Source organism: Colobus angolensis, unplaced genomic scaffold (genome assembly GCF_000951035.1).
Source record: "Colobus angolensis palliatus isolate OR3802 unplaced genomic scaffold, Cang.pa_1.0 Scaffold1, whole genome shotgun sequence".
In the NCBI taxonomy this organism is placed as follows: domain Eukaryota; kingdom Metazoa; phylum Chordata; class Mammalia; order Primates; family Cercopithecidae; genus Colobus; species Colobus angolensis.
In genome coordinates this window covers 16,956,404-16,973,253 of record NW_012110918.1, presented here as the reverse complement: position 1 = coordinate 16,973,253, position 16,850 = coordinate 16,956,404, and the positions used below count along the sequence as shown (strand labels likewise).

The 16,850-nt window shown below is 46.8% G+C and overlaps 1 protein-coding gene across 1 annotated transcript in view; it reads right to left on the bottom strand.

The window, feature by feature from the left end:
* Positions 1-16,850, bottom strand: part of RPTOR (regulatory associated protein of MTOR, complex 1) — a 400,798-nt gene that overhangs the window by 308,183 nt on the left and 75,765 nt on the right. The window contains exons 2-6 of the mRNA XM_011933231.1: positions 9,203-9,296; positions 8,170-8,261; positions 6,899-6,989; positions 4,413-4,595; positions 211-293 (exon numbers count right to left, since the gene is read on the bottom strand). Of these exons, the coding sequence (XP_011788621.1) occupies positions 211-293; positions 4,413-4,595; positions 6,899-6,989; positions 8,170-8,261; positions 9,203-9,296 (543 nt within the window). The remainder of the gene's footprint in view (positions 1-210; positions 294-4,412; positions 4,596-6,898; positions 6,990-8,169; positions 8,262-9,202; positions 9,297-16,850) is intronic.

Genomic DNA, 16,850 nt, shown 5'->3' with positions numbered 1-16,850 from the left:
TCCAATGCAAGACTCACAATAATGTGTACATCGTCAAGACAATACAGCCACCAACAGCCAGCAGGCAGAACGCAGGCACACGAAACACAGTGCGCAGGCGCCATGCCGCACAAGGGCAAGGTGTGCATGGAATTCTCACTTGGGTCCAAAGAGGGTTGGAAACCAAGAAACTGGAGTTTCCCTGTAAGAAGGAAAGTGAAGCACGCTTACCCTTGGCTGCCAGTTCTCGTACTGCTTCTGTAAATTTGCACCGATGGTTTCCAGAGCTTTCTGAGGACCCATCGACAGAGGATCTGAGGAAGCAATGGAAAAGAGAAAGTTCTTTATGTCTGCGTTTCCTCCTCTGCTAGGCCTCTCTTCCACAGTTTCTCCTTATATAATGCACTTCAAAGTCACCTTTGACTAAAAGCCACACAACGCGTAAGGTCGATCAGTGTTAACCAGATTCACGGAACAGCTAAGGTGCTCAAACAAGCTGACACGCCGTGAAAGCCAGTGTTTTAACATCACGGGCAAGTGACTGCTGTTCTTCTACCCACATTCATTTGTATTTCGGCACCTGCAGCTTTCCCGCACTTGCACTGTTTTATTCTCAGGCTCCTGCTCAAGCTTTCTATGAGAAGGCAGCTCTGCAGTGACAGCATATGCTTCCTCCTGTTCAAACTATGGCTCTCATTGGTACAGGAAAAGGAGGAGAGAAAAAGACAAAGAAGTGACATTTTTTAATTAATTTTCATCTGCACTCAGTTTTCCCACAAAAAAAAATCTGTTTCACAAACATACATTCATGTCCAGGATTTACCCGTTTATTTCAGGAGTGGGTTCCAGAGCAATTACCTCTAAATCAGCAGTTCTCAAACTTGTTTGGTCTCAGGACCCCTTTGTGCTCTAAAATTATTGAAAACCCCAAAGAGCTTTGACTTATGTTGTTGTATCTATCAATATCTACTCTACGTGAAATTCAGATAAGATTTTTTAAATATTTCTTTCTTCATTTTAAAAACAATAACAAACTCATTATATTTTAACATATTTATTATAAAAATAACTATTTTTTCCAAAAAAGTTTAGTGAGAAGAGCAGCATTTTTGTGAATTTCTGGAATATGTGGTTTGGTCGAGGATGGGTGACTCTCATCCATTTTTGCATTCGCCTGTGGCAATTCATGGTTTCAGTGACTGCACACGTGGAAACCCCTACCTCACACACATATTTATCATTAGAAAACAGAAGAGTATCTTAAAATGCTATTTTACATAATCATGACTCTTTTTGTTTGATACTACACCAAAAATTATCAAGTGGTAATTTCCTTCAGATTATGAGATGTACTATCTGAAACCACATCGACGAACTTTTTGTATGCTATCACATTAAAATTAACTGTTCTTTGCTGCACCTTGAGTGGATTTTTTACCCATATATTATTTTGTACCATCAAACATTGATCATTTGGAAAATATCAGCTCATTGAACTATACAGATCTTATATATTTCATTCTCCAATTTTTTTTTAAAATCCACACTCATTAACATTATCATGATCTCATCAGAAATGTCTTAAGTACTAAGAAGTTGCCAGTCTCAGCCAGGTGTGGTGGCTCACCCTGTAATCCCAGCACTTTGAGAGGCCAAGGCGGGTGGATCACCTGAGGTCAGGAGTTCGAGACCAGCCTGACCAACATGGTGAAACTCTGTCTCTTCTAAAAATACAAAAATTATCCAGGCATGGTGATGGGCACCTGTAATCCCAGCAACTCAGGAGGCTGAGACAGGAGAATCGCTAGAACCCGGGAGGCAGAGGTTGCAGTAAGCCGAGATCGCACCACTGTATTCCAGCCTGGGTGACAGAGTGAGACTCCGTCTCAAAAACCACCACCACCACCACAACAACAACAAAGAAGTTGCCAGGCTCATAGTGGTAGGTATAAGGTTTCCACATTTTATTTTTTTTATTTGAAATCTCAAATTTTATCAATGGAAACAAACACTGTCAGTTGCTTTCCTTAACGTGACAGGCTCATGTCATTCATTTTCCAGAAAACATCTGCCAACTACTCCAGGTCTCTCTGTTGGGGGTAAAATGCTATCAAACAGCACCACATGCTACAGAGAAATGCTGCGTGAAAGCAAGAGCCAATCAATGCAGCAAATTTCGTTAATGTCTTAAGAAATTCCCGTAGTCACCCCTACCTTCAGCAACCACCCCCTCCATCAGTTGGCAGCCACCCACATGAGGCAGGACCTTCTGTCAGCCAATTAAATGCTAAAAGATTACGACTCGCTAAGGCTCAAGTGATTATTAACATTTTTCAGCAGTTTTTAAATGAAAGTGTGTATGTTCTTTTGGACACAATGCTACGGCACACTTCACAGACTACAGTACAGTGTAAAGGTAACTTTTATATGTACTGACAGCAAAACGTTCATGTGACCCGCTTACTGCTGTCGTCTAAAACCAAACCCGCAGTATCACTGAGAGGTACCTGTATAGTTTTTGGCACTATTTAATTTTTTTTTTTTTTTAGCTATATGTATGCTGCTCTGTTAAAAAAAAAAATTTAAAATAAATAAATAAATATCATGACATTAATAAGATTCTACAACTGGAAAGGGCCTTCGTCCATAGATAGGTCAATGTCATCAAGGGCTTTTCAAAACAGAGATGCCAGGTCCTAACCTTCTGGAAAGTCTAATTCAATGGTTCTAATTCAATGGACACCTCTGGCTGAAAAAAGCTTGGTAAAAATCAGGTAATATTTAACTTCTCTGGAAGAATTGTGGTAAATTTGTTATAATCCGTAACCCGTGACTTCAGAAATTACATACTGGTCTTCATTTCTCTCAGGAACAAGGTTCTAAGGTCTCAAAAAAAATCACAGTGATCCAAATCAACTGTGCCGTGATCAGACCCACAAGTTAGGAATGGATTGGGATTTGAAAAATAAAAAATTGGGGCCACGAAGTGCATAAACAAAGCAAAGGAAAGCAAAAAATAGCTTTAAGAAACAGATGCCAAAGAACAGGCCTTGCCACATGCATGGAGGAGCAAAGCAAGTGCACAGAGCTGGCCGGAAGGCACTGAGCGCACGGGGCTGGCTGGAAGGCACTGAGCGCAGAGGGCTGGCTGGAAGGCATTGAGTTCAGTCACCCATACTTAACTGCAGCAGCCAGCATGGTCGCAGCCCGCGGCTGTCATCTATGGTAAGAAAACAGAAATGGTCTCCTCCGTACAGAGATAAAAGACCTATCCACGCATCACGATGGTCAGCGGTGGCTCACGCTATGCATGCTCTCCAGTGAACCACGGACAGAGGGAGAAGGGAGGGAGTTCCCATTCAAGGAGTACCCCCTCCTTGGATTTCATCCCTTGGAAAGTCCAGGCCCTTCTCCCATCCCACCCTCTCCCCAGTGTTGACAGGAGGCAGCCACTGTGGCACTTCCCTGCATCTCTCACAACATCCTGCAGAGACACAGGGGCCCTCGTTAGTAGAGGTAGCCTGGCAGGGGCCCCACTCTCCCTGCCCTGACTCAGGTCAGGACACCTGCCCACCCAGGAGGGGTGAAGCCACTGCCGGCTGCTCACCAGGCTGTGACCAGCTACATGGTGCTGTAACCTCCTATCCACTGAGAATCCCTGTGGTCAGTTAATTGCATGGTTCTCTCCCAAGAATAGGACACTGGGTAGGAGAGCTGAAATGGGAAGCAGAGGAAGAGACGGGAAAGATTGAGGTCAAACAAAACGATGCATTTAGCATTTGATTAAGTATAATGTAAATAAACTAAAATTAAATTCCCCCATGGACATTGCTGACAATAGTATCAGTCTGGTGTGGGGTGAGGTGGACAGATCATAAATTTAAAATTGTAGGTGTGTCTCTAACTCCTTTATGAGTTTCGATTGAAGGGGAACCTGGGAAAGAACTAATGAAACTTCAGCGGCGAGTGAGTGTGTGGGTAACTTGATGAATGATGTGGATGGGTAGGTGGATGGAAAAGGAGACGGTAATTAGTATTTGTATAAAACGTTTAGCTCTTTACAAATTTTCCTATTTGCAAGATTTTCAGCATAACCCCTCTGAATTTTAAGACACTTAGAACTTTACACGGAAAGGAACTTGGTCCAGCCCACCTCATGGGACAGAAGGGTAAGCTGAAGTTAAAGCAGTCAGATGACTTGGCCAAAGGTTACTGACAGTGCTGGCATTCAGTTAGCCTGAAGGGGTGCAGTTTTTTCTTTTTAAACCTCTCCATCTTCTTCCTGTGTACCCAGTTTGATTACCCGTCCTATCCATTTCACCTTCCAAAGAGCTGGTGCTCCACCATCCACTGCTAACGAGTTCACCCAATCCGCAGCACTTCACGACGCCACTGAGACCATCCCACCTCCCAGCTGGATTCCTGAATCGGACCCAATGACTCCAAAGAGGGTGGTGCCCCAGGCACGGACAGGGCCACCACGGACCTAGTCTTTCTCTTCTCGGTCCACCCTGAAGGTGGGCGCAGGCCGACCCCCTCCCCGCAGAAGCCCACAGTGCCGGCTGTGTGCTCCATGTAGATGGAAAGCTGTCGAGAGTGGAGACCCAGCAGTGGGGCTGGGGGAGGGGACCCATAGGTGACAAGATTAGGCCTCTGGGCCACTGGTCATGTTGTTCCTCAAGCTGGGGTCCATGGGCATGATCTGTTTAGGATACACTCGGGTTCGGTGCAGTTTCCTGTGTGTGCTATCCTTTCCTTCAGTGAAAAGTTCGCACTGAAAGCCCTGTCCAGCACTCACTGCTCAGAGAATCTTTGTAGCTCTTTGTACCTTGTATTTAGTAGACACTTAATAAACATTTGTTAATTGACTTATTAACTGAGTGCTGCCTACTAAATGAAGTGAAAATTCTCTGTGGCTTTCAAGGACTCTGTCACTCATCAGTTGTTAGCCTTAAACAACTCATTTTTGACTGAGAAAATACATAATGGCAAAAGGGCTACTTTGAAATTAGAAATGGTTTTTAATGAGTCTTTGTTCTTCTAACCATAACGCCGTCCCTGTCTATTTTGTAATAATCAGTCCTGTATACAGGGAGAGGTGTGTGACCTTCCTCAGCTCGGAGGCAAAGCTTGGAGCCACACAGCTGTGACCTTCCTCAGCTCAGGGACACAGCTCGGAGCCACACAGCTGCAGGCACCCGGGGCAGGAAAGCTTCGGCCGGGACCCGCAGCCCTTGCAGCGTCTGTGGGGCTGGGATGGGACCATCTTGTACAGTCGAGCACCATTTTAACCACTGGGCCTCACTCCTCACATAGCTACAAGAGTATGTTCTTGTGTTGCCTGTTGCTGTATTATACAAAAACCAGGAGCTATATGGATTTTCAGCAGGTATGAGGGGATGAACATGTCCTGTTTTAAAAACAGTCCTCACTTTTTTAGAGGAGAGAGGTGGGCTCCAAGCAGTTAACCTTCTTCTTTCAGATTCCTTCAGAGGGAAGCAGAGACACCACCTTGAGACATCAGTGCAACTGGGCAGAGAAAACAGTGTGTGAAGCCTGGACAACAAAATGAGACCCCATCTCTACAAGAATTTTTTTTTAATTAATCGGTGTGTTGGTAGCATGCCTGTGGTTCCAAATACTCAGGAGGCTGAGGTGGGAGGATGGCTTGAGTCCAGGAGGTAGAGGCTACAGTGAGCCACGATCACACCACTGCACTCCAGCCTGTGTGACTCCGTCTCAAAAAAGGAGAGAGAGAGAAAGAGAGACAGAAAGACAGAGAGAGAGAGGGAGAAGAAAGGAAAGGGAAAGGGAAAGGGAAAGGGAAAGGGAAAGGGAGAAGAGAAGAGAAGAGAAGAGAAAAGAAAAGAGAAAAGAAAAGAAAAGAAAAGAGAAAAGAAGAGAAAAGAAAAGAAAAGAAAAAACAGCATTTTAAACCATGAACCCCAAAGAGCCAAGGTTTCAGCTGCAGGCACAGAGCTGTGCTGGAGCATAGGGCTGTGACTGGCCGTGGCTAACGGGTGCTACTGACCCCCCAGGCCCAAAGGGAGCCCAGCTGGTGTGCCAAAACCCAGCCCCTCGGACCTCAGAGTGTGAGCTCGCGCTCCTCCTTCGGGTCTCTGCTCTTGCCTCCCACCGCCGGCCCTGACATCTCTGCCGCAGCATTCTCTGGCCTCCAGGCTGTTCAAGCTTGGCCTTGTACTGGCCTCTGTTCTACTGCATGAGTCCTAGTCTCATCTCCCCAGCTGTACTACCACTGCCTTGAAAGCAAGAGCACAGCTTACAGTTCCTTGTACATAGCACTATGCTTAACATATACGTTTCCACCTCACCAATATTTGTTAACCAACTTGACTGGTCCATGAATCCCTAATGGTTGCAAGAATCAATGGCGAAGTCCATGCAAGTGCTCTGTAAACCCACCAGCCACCGCCAAGGGCGATCACGACTATTTTCAGCTCATCTACCCAAGGTCTCTTAATGCTCACGTGTATGCATTAAGAAGAGAAAAACAAAGCTAAGAGCCTCCCAAATGTTCCCTTGGGATGACAGAATTTCCATGCATTTGACAAACCTTTGGCATTCCCACCTCTTCGGATAACAGCTACCATTAGCTGGCACACAAAACCATTTCCGCTAAATGACACCCCCTGCTCAGCATGCAGCTCATTCGCACTCTGCTGCCACAGCCGGTTCCCCAAGAGTGGGGCACACACAGTTCTTCAACAGGATTGTTTTCAGTATTATTGTTGTAGCATTTAATGTTGGGCCATAAAACAAAACAGCCTCTCCCATGCCTCTCTAGAGAGACAAGTGTCACTTCCATGAACTAGAACAGCATCTTATTATCCAGAGAAGGGAGGAGCAGGGGTGGGAAAAGAGGCCTCAGCCGTCGGCAGGGGCAGGGCTGGAAACGCACGTGCGTACTGCGACCCCTTCTCGCCAGTTCCAGCATGCTCAGGACCTGGATCCCATTTCTCACGAGCTGACTCCACAGCCCCGGGCTTCATCTGGATGACCCAGCAGGGAGGCCATGCCGTCCAGAGCCTCACTGGGCATTGGCCCCTTGTTTGCTCACAGACAGGACACCTGCTCTCCCTCAGCTCTGGAAGGAGTGCTGTCTTCCTGCGTGGTTCAGGCACAAACAGTTAGCCAAAAACAAACAGAAAGGTAAGGCTGCGTCTATTTTTCAAGCTTCTCATACCCCTCTGACATCAGCACAGACCACCTTCCGCTCCACCCCATCCTGCCCAAAAATGAGCCCCATCCTCAGGGTTCTACATAAAGCACAGGGGATTCACACATATTGCTACCTGACATATTGGATGTTTAATCTGTACAACGAAATAAGCAGCACCATGCATCTACTCCCAGAATCTGCTGGAGACCTTCAACCCTGAGTAAGTGGCTGTCCCGCAAGGCTGCACGCCCGGCAGTGGGGCTCAATGAGCTGTGTTCACTGCAGCCCTCTTTCATAGTCAACCCCACAGAAAGCAGCAGAAGAGGCACAGATTCAGGCAGCAGCTCGTGCAGCACTGTGGCCCCTGCTCCCCATGCAGCACTGGGGCGTGCTGGGGGGGTGTGGGTGATCTGGAGTGGGGGTACTGGGGCTTGTTGGGGATGAGTGTGGGCGATCTGGAGTGGGGGTACTGGGGCGTGTTGGGGGGGTGTGGGCGATCTGGAGGAGTACTGGGGCGTGTTGGGGAGGGGTGTGGGTGATCTGGAGGAGTACTGGGGCATGTTGGGGGGGTGTGGGCGATCTAGAGGAGTACTGGGGTGTGTTGGGGGTGTGGGTGATCTGGAGTGGGGGTACTGGGGCATGTTGGGGAGGGGTATGGGTGATCTGTAGGGGGGTACTGGGGCTGGTGCTATGTTCTGAATGTGTCCCCCAAAATGTACGTGTTGGAACAGAAGCCCAAGGTGATAGTATGAAGAGATGAGGCCTTCAGGAGGCGATCGTGTCTCATAAAAGGGCTGGAGGGAACTAGTCACACCTTCTGCCTTTCTGTCCCTTCCACCGTGACAGGACCCAGTGTTACAGCACTGGAAGATGGACAGGGCGCTCGGGAGACAGCAGCCTGCCAGCGCCTTTATCTCAGACTCCTCAGCCCCCGGAACTGTGTGAAATGCATTTCTGCTGTTTATAAATTACTCAGTCTGGAGTATTCCGTTAGAGCAGCAACAACAGACTAAGACAGGGTTGTAGGGGTCAGGATGCTTGGGCACCGTGACGTAGCGGTCGGGGTATTTGAGGTGTTGTGATGTTGGGGTAGAAGTAGGGACTGGGGTTGGGGCGGCAGAGGTGAGGACCAGTCTCTGCACCAAACTGGGTCTCTGCTCCAGTTAATTCCCCAACCCCACTAGCTCCACTTCACAGATGAGGAAACTGAGGCCCAAAACAGTTAAATGTGTAGCACAGCTGGAAGAAATAAAGCTGCAGTCTTAACACAAAATCTCGATTTCCAGTAATAGATCTCAAAATGCTAAGACCAAATATAAAATCCTGAGCTCTGACTTCACAACGGTAACAGGTTTTTAAGTAATCTGATTGCACCAATCCCTGTAAGGAAGGCTTCCTCCGCGGCCCCAGTCATTCTCATCTTGAGGAAGGCAGAGCAAACCCATCGCCGAGCCCAGCCCCATCACTAGCACCCACTCCTCACCTTCCTGGCCAAGCCGCCCCACAAGCTTCCCCACTTCATCTGCCTTCACTCTTCAGGTCGCTACAATCAGCCCGGTCCCCACCTCTCAGCCTTGACAATGCTGATCAGAAGCCCCTCCATGCACTCATCCAGAAGTACGCTGGTCCTCCTCTTCGGTACCCCTCTCTGCACCCTCAGGGCCCTGCCTCTGCCCCACACCCTCTGGTCTAGTTCGTGCTATGCGGTGACCTCCCCTGGGTCCTCTAGTCTATAACAAGCCCCCTTCTCCCACCAGATCCGCTTTCCGCTGGATGCTGGCTCCACTCGGAGGTTCCTAGAAGCACCTCACCATGTGCAAATGGAATCCCACCATCTGCCCAGCCGCCCCAGCTCCCAGTCTTGGTTACTGGTGTATCATCCTTCCCTTGGCTGGCCAGGCCTGAAACCTAAAGCACTTGCTGAAAATGCTAAAATCCCTTCTTTTAACAATCCTAAAGCCACAAGGTGGGTCTGGGCAAAGCTGGCATCTGCCCCAGGATGATGGAAGCCACAGTGGCCTGGAATGAGCTGTCAAGTCTGACTGGGCCCAGAGCCCGTGCAGAGGAAGAAGGAGAGGTGTGGTTGCAGGGAGGTGACCATACGGGTATTGGACCAGGACAGTGAGAAAGGCAGACACTGGGGGTGAAACGGCAAAGGGTAACGGGGTCAGAGAGGGACAGCAATGGCAGAGAGGAGAAGAGGGTCCACACAGGAGGAGGTACCACATTAGCCAATACAGTAAGGACAAAGGATACCAAGGTTATCACTGTCAGAAGATGGAGCTACAAATACGGAAAACCCCCATGAGGTGGAATAGGCATGAATGTAAATGTAGAGAGGTTCAGAAATACTGAGACAAATGTGTATAGAGAGAAGCACACGTACACAGTATGCACACACAGTATGCACACGCACAGTATGCACATGCATAGTATGCACCCACACATACAGTATGCACACGCACACAGCATGCACACACACAGTATGCACACACAATGTACACGCACACAGTATGCACACACAATATGCAAGCACATATGGTATGCACAAGCACACAGTATGCACACACACTATGCACACGCACAGTATGCACACGCACAGTATGCAAACACACAGTATACACACACACACAGTATGCACACACAGTTTGCACACGCGCACGGTGTGCACACACACAGTATACACACGTACACAGTGTGCACACACACAGTATGCACACACAGTATACACACACACATCAGTATGCATGCACACAGTATGCACACACACGGTATGCACACGCACACGGTATGCATGCACACATAGTATGCACACAGTATGCACACGCACACAGTATGCATACACACAGTATGCACACAGTATGCACACGCACACAGTATGCATACACACAGTATGCACACCTAGTATGCACGCAGAGTATGCACACAGTATGCACACACAGTATACACACACACACAGTATGCACACAGTATGCACACGCACACAGTATGCATACACACAGTATGCACACAGTATGCACACGCACACAGTATGCGCATGCACAGTATGCACCCATGCACACAGTATGCACACACACAGTACGCACACACACACGGTATGCACACACACGCATTTCCTTGCTCTGTCCAGCAAGAGAGGTCCCGGGAGCAATAGCATGCCAGTTCAAAGAGAACACCTGGCACCCACATCTCAGTTTCTAGCACCACATTCCACTAGGAGGAACGAGGCTGCGAAAAAGACTAGATAAGACAAAGTAACCACATGCTCCATGAATGATGGAAGCAAGACAGAAGTCAAAAAATCCGGCCCAGTGGGTTCCCAACAACCAGAGGGAGACAAGCGCGGCACCAAAGGATAACACTGGATTCTAAATCCACTGAATGAAAATGGAGGCCATGAGTTCAAAATGAAGAAACTGAAAGTGACGAGGAAAGGAATATTGCACAATCTCAAAGCACCTCTTCCCGAAAATACCTTTCAACTACAAAGGGGAATTTCACATGAGGTCCAGCAGGCGCCAGCTTAATCAGCTGAGAAGATCTGCATGACCAGTAATGGATAAATCACAGCCCCGCACCACCCGGTGCAGCCCGCGTGAAGCAGGCAGCTCTGCGCGATGCTCCTGCCAGTGAAGCATGACCTAAATGGAATCATTAGGAGACACTGGAGACGTTCTACTAAACCAAGAGGCTGCCATCTTCACACGCCAGGGTCGGGGTGTCACGGAATGCCTGTGGAACTGCTTTAGACTGAGTGAGAGGAAATTAGGATGGCGCATGGATGAGCAGGATTCTGTGCTACAAAGGACATTCCTGGGACACTGGCAAACCTGCATGCAGCTGAGGCTTACGTGGCAGTCACACGTCCATGCGAATCTCCTTGATTTTGGTGACTGCATTGTCGTCTGGAAAGAGAAACTCCCTGCTGGCAGGAATTACACACTAAGGAATTCAGAGGTGCTGAAGCACCATGTCAGCAGCCTTCTCTCAATGAATCAGAAAGGAAACAGCTTAGTACTACACTTGGAACTTTTGGAACTTTTTTTTCATAATAAAAAATGGGCCTAGTGTGGTAGCTCATGCCGGTAATTTCAACACTTTGAAAAGGCTGAGGTGGGAGATTCACTTGAGCCCAGGAGTTCGAGATCAGCCTGAACAACAAAGTGAGACCCTGTCTCCACAAAAAATTTTAAAAGCGTGGGGGATGCACGTCTACGGTGCCAGCTACTCAGGAAGCTGAGGGAGGAGGATGGCTTGAGCCCAGGAGTTTGAGGCTGCAGTGAGCTATGATCACGCCACTGCACTCCAGCCTGGGCAACAGAGTGAGGTCCTATCTCAGAAAAGTGAAAATTTTAAAGTAAATAAATAAACTAAAAAATAAAATGTGGGCTGCTACACACTCCTGCAAATGTGCTGATTCCAGTCACTAGGCTTCTTGTCCTCTCATGCCATATTGTTAAAACCACCATCACCAGGACCAGGCCCCTGCCCACTTTTTAATAAAGGCCAAATAACATTTTTCCAACTTAGAAACAGCACATGCCCTTCTAAACTTAAAACTCACTTGAAATTATTAGAAAGTAGACTATATTTCTAAACGGCAGAAAAACTTTTAAAACGCAGTTTTCAGAAATCTCAATTGCTGGATCTTTCACACCAAGAAAGAAGCATGGAGTTCTTTCCATTCTCATTAACATTGTGTAAATACTGATCAAAGAGACTGTGTGGGAGAGGGCGGTGAGCTCTGACAAAATCTCAGGCTCTTCAGGCCGGGAAGAGCAACTCGGATCCTCAGACGACACCACCTACACAACCCCAAAGGGCCTGCGCGTCCCCAGAGCACACACAGGGATCTGGATGAGGAGGGCTTCTTCTAAAAGCCTCACATAAGCATCACTGCAGAGGAAGAGAAAACAACGGATTACATTCAGCTGTGACAAGGGACCGATGAAGCGGAAGGAGTCCACGGTGGCTAATAAGAAGTCAATTTCAACCAGCACCGTCACCGGGAGCCAGCAGTGAGACAAGAGAGTGTCTGAGAAAGTCAGCCACAAAACACAGCTGCTCCATCATGGGGTGTGGGGGACAAGCAGCCTGGAAGGGGTGAGGGAACTGTCATCCTAAAACACCCTCACGTAGTGAGACAGCCAAATAATAATGCAGGAAACACATTTATTTCCAATTCAGATCAGCTTAGATTTAGATGAGAAGAATTTGGGGTTTTTTGAGACAGGGTCTCACTCTGTTGCCCAGGCTGGAGTGCGCTGGCACAATCATAGATCACTGCAGCCTCGACCTCCCAAGCTCGAGTGACCCTCCTGCTGCAGCTTCCAGAGTACCTGGGACTACAGGCATATCTGTCATCTCAAAATCAGCCACCATGCCCCCCTAATTTTCTGATTTTTTGTAGAGACATGGTCTCTTACTATGCTGCCCAGGTTGAGAATAATTTGTAATTTTTGTTAAAGTAATAAAGGGAACTTCTGCTTTTGCTTAGGATGTAGAAAGCTGGGGGGGAAGAGTTGCTCCAATCCCATCAACGTGAGAAAGCTGAACAATCAGCAACATCATCACTTTTCTTGCGCTCATAAGAGAGCTGAGGCCGCAGGGCAGACAAATAAACCAAATCCCACAGCCCGCCCTCTCTGAGAGCCCAGGCACATGCACAGGCCATCTTCGAAGAGCCCAGGTCTGCAAAAGAAACCAGCTAAGATGGTAACGCGTCCTCAAGGCCCCACTGTGCGCTCGCATATCCGTGTGGAAACGCAGGGGGTCCAGGCACAAGGGGCGCTCACACTCCCCTGCGTGCACCCTCACTGCACGCTCATGAGAAGCACCCACTGGAGGCAGCACAGAGTGTGGAGAGGCTTAAAGCCCACCTGCCCCCAGAGACCTCCTCCCCTAGGAAGCAAAGCCAGATCCCAGGGGCCAGAAGCCCCTCAGTCCACAAGAACAGGCAAACACTCCTGTACCTGGAGGGTGGGGGAGATACACACAAAACCTACCTTGCTCACCATGGGCTTAGAACACATTGTCCCAAGACACAGGTGAGGGCATGGAGGATGGGGTGAGGGAAGGCACAAAACGGCCTACTCCTGGGATAGGAGCAGAACACACCCTGGGCACAGAATTCTACACTGAACCGAGGCAGACGTTTGCCACCGCTGGGGGGACAGGCGAAAACACTGCAACTGCACTCCGTCCAAGGCCCAGACACCCAGGGCCTGCCTGAGACTAAAGAGAAACCAGGAGCACAGAGAACTCCCACCACTCCACAGCCTGGCGCTGGGTCACTAGCAATGGAAATCCCGTGCCAGGAGACAGGCAAAGCCAGGGACCACTCGGTGCGGCAGGTGTGCAGGCACAGCTCAGGCTAGGGGTGGAGCAGGAACCCTGGGAAAACCCCCTGGCGTGCCTATACCCACTCTAACACAGGAGGACTGTGCTGGTCAGCTTTATGTGTCCACTGGGCCAGGCCACAGCATTCAGCAATTCAATCAAACACGAACCAGGCGCCACCGTGAAAGTACTCTCTACAGGTAGTGACATCCACCACCAGCTGGCTTCAAGGAGATTTTCTTTGGTAATATGGCGGGGGGGGGGGTCTCACCCAATTAAAGGCCTTAAGAGCCAAACTGAGGTTTTCCTAAGAAGAAATTTCTGCCTGAAGACTACAAGACATGCATGCATACATACATACTTACACTTACACTTACACACACACACACACACCCCTACTGCCCCTGTTTCTCTGGAGAACCTTGACTGATACAAGCACCAACTAATCACTCTAAGAACTAAGTTTCTGCTGCAGTAGGTATAACCATTACAACAACAAATTCCAACCCCAGTTAACTACTTACTAAACTATAGACTATACGACTTACCTCGTTCGCTATTGTTCTACACACAATGTCCAGCATGCAATTAAAATTTATAAAGCACACAAGAAACCAAGGAAAAGCACACTACAGTCAAGAGATAACAAAGGAATTAGGAGACTGAGACTCAGGGCTGACCCTGATTTCTGAACTATAGGTCAAGGACTCTAAGGTAACTATGATGAACGTAGCAGAGGTTCTAGAAGGAAAGGCAGGCGATATGCCTTTCCCCTAGAGATGGAAACTAAAATAGTCAATGGAAATGCTAGAAATAAAAAATCCAATATCAGAGAAAAAGAATTCCTTTGACTGGTTTATCAGCAGACTAACAAAAGCTCAATGCGACATGGGAGAGAACAAACGGGAAGAGCTGCGATACAATGTCCAACAGCGCAATACATAGAGAGCTAAGTCCCAGAAAAGAGAGACACACGGAAGAGCTGCGGGACAATGTCCAACAGCACAGTACACAGAGAGCTGAGTCCCAGAACACACAGACACACGGAAGAGCTGCGGGACAATGTCCAACAGTGCAATACACAGAGAGCTGAGTCCCAGAAGAGAGAGAAACCATCAATAAATATTGGAAAAAATAATGGGAATTTTTCAAAGATGAAGACATCCAACTACACATCCAAGAAGCTCACAGAAAACCAAAAAGAATAAATTTCCCAGGTGCAGTACTGTGCACTCATAGTCCCAGCTATTCAGGAGGCTGAGGCAAGAGGATCACTAGAGCCCAGATGTTCAAGCACAGCCCAGCCTGGGCAACATTGAGAGACACCCATCTCTAAAAGAAAAAAAAGGGTGGGGAGAATAAATTCCAAAACAAACGAACAAAAAAAAAACTAATAGGTTATAGATAAAGCTACTGAGAATACAAAAGGAACATCTTGAAGGTTGCCAGAGAAAAATGAAACAAAATATACAGAAAAACAAAGAATTACAGCAGACTTCTCAGAAACTGCTAGCCAGAAAATAACAGGTGACTATTTTAAAAGACAGTGCTAAAAGAGTCAACAGAAAATTATATACCCAGAAAAAATACCTTTCAACCACAAAGACAAAATGAAGAATTTTCCAAACAGAAATCTAGGAAAATTTAATGCCTATAGACCAGCACTGCAAGACATGTTAAAGTAAGTTCTTTAGGCATGATGATTATGATACCAGATAGAAACTTAGAACTGTGGAAAGAAATGAATGGTCCTCAAAACAATAAATATGAAAGTAAATATAAAAGACATCTATTCATTATTTTTAAAAATCTTTTAAAAAACTGACAGTTCAGCAGTTCCTTAAAGAATTAAACATACACTTGGCCAGGCGCAGTGTCTCACGCCTGTAATCCCAGCACTTTGGGAGGCCGAGACGGGCGGATCACAAGGTCAGGAGATCGTGACCATCCTGGCTAACATGGTGAAACCCCGTCTCTACTAAAATACAAAAAATTAGCCGGGCGTGTTGGCGTGCACCTGTAGTCCCAGCTATTCAGGAGGCTGAGGCAAGAGGATCACTAGAGCCCAGATGTTCAAGCACAGCCCAGCCTGGGCAACATTGAGAGACACCCATCTCTAAAAGAAAAAAAAGGGTGGGGAGAATAAATTCCAAAACAAACGAACAAAAAAAAAACTAATAGGTTATAGATAAAGCTACTGAGAATACAAAAGGAACATCTTGAAGGTTGCCAGAGAAAAATGAAACAAAATATACAGAAAAACAAAGAATTACAGCAGACTTCTCAGAAACTGCTAGCCAGAAAATAACAGGTGACTATTTTAAAAGACAGTGCTAAAAGAGTCAACAGAAAATTATATACCCAGAAAAAATACCTTTCAACCACAAAGACAAAATGAAGAATTTTCCAAACAGAAATCTAGGAAAATTTAATGCCTATAGACCAGCACTGCAAGACATGTTAAAGTAAGTTCTTTAGGCATGATGATTATGATACCAGATAGAAACTTGGAACTGTGGAAAGAAATGAATGGTCCTCAAAACAATAAATATGAAAGTAAATATAAAAGACATCTATTCATTATTTTTAAAAATCTTTTAAAAAACTGACAGTTCAGCAGTTCCTTAAAGAATTAAACATACACTTGGCCAGGCGCAGTGGCTCACGCCTGTAATCCCAGCACTTTGGGAGGCCGAGGCGGGTAGATCACCTAAGGTCAGGAGTTTGAGACCAGCCTGGCCAACGTGGTGAAACCACATCTCTACTAAAAATACAAAAATTGCTTGGGCATGGTGGCAGATGCCTATAATCCCAGTTATTGGGAGGCTGAGGCAGGAGAATCACTTGAACCTGGGAGGCGGAGGTTGCAGTGAGCCGAGATCATGCCACTGCACTCCAGCCTGGGCGACAAAAGTGAGACTTGGTCTCAAAATTTAAAAAATTTTTTTTAAAAATTGTATCTCAATAAATTTGATGCTAAAATAAGAAAAGCAGATATAGTGTGGAATGGTTAAGAGCAGTCTCTGATGGAAGAAAAACTTTGCAAACCATACCTCTACTAAAGGACCAATATTCCGAATACATAAAGAACTCCTACAACTCAACAACAACAAAATAAACAACCCAATTCAAAAATGGGCAAAGAACTTAAATAGACATTTCTCCAAAGAAGACTTATAAATGGTCAAAAGGCCCATAAAAGATGCTCAACATCACAAATCATTAGGCAAATGCAAGTTAAAACCATGAGATCCACTTCCCGTTAAGATGACCATTAGAAAAATAAATAAATAACAACTGTCGGCCAGGACGTGGAGAAACTGGAATCCTGGTACACTGCTGATGGGAATGT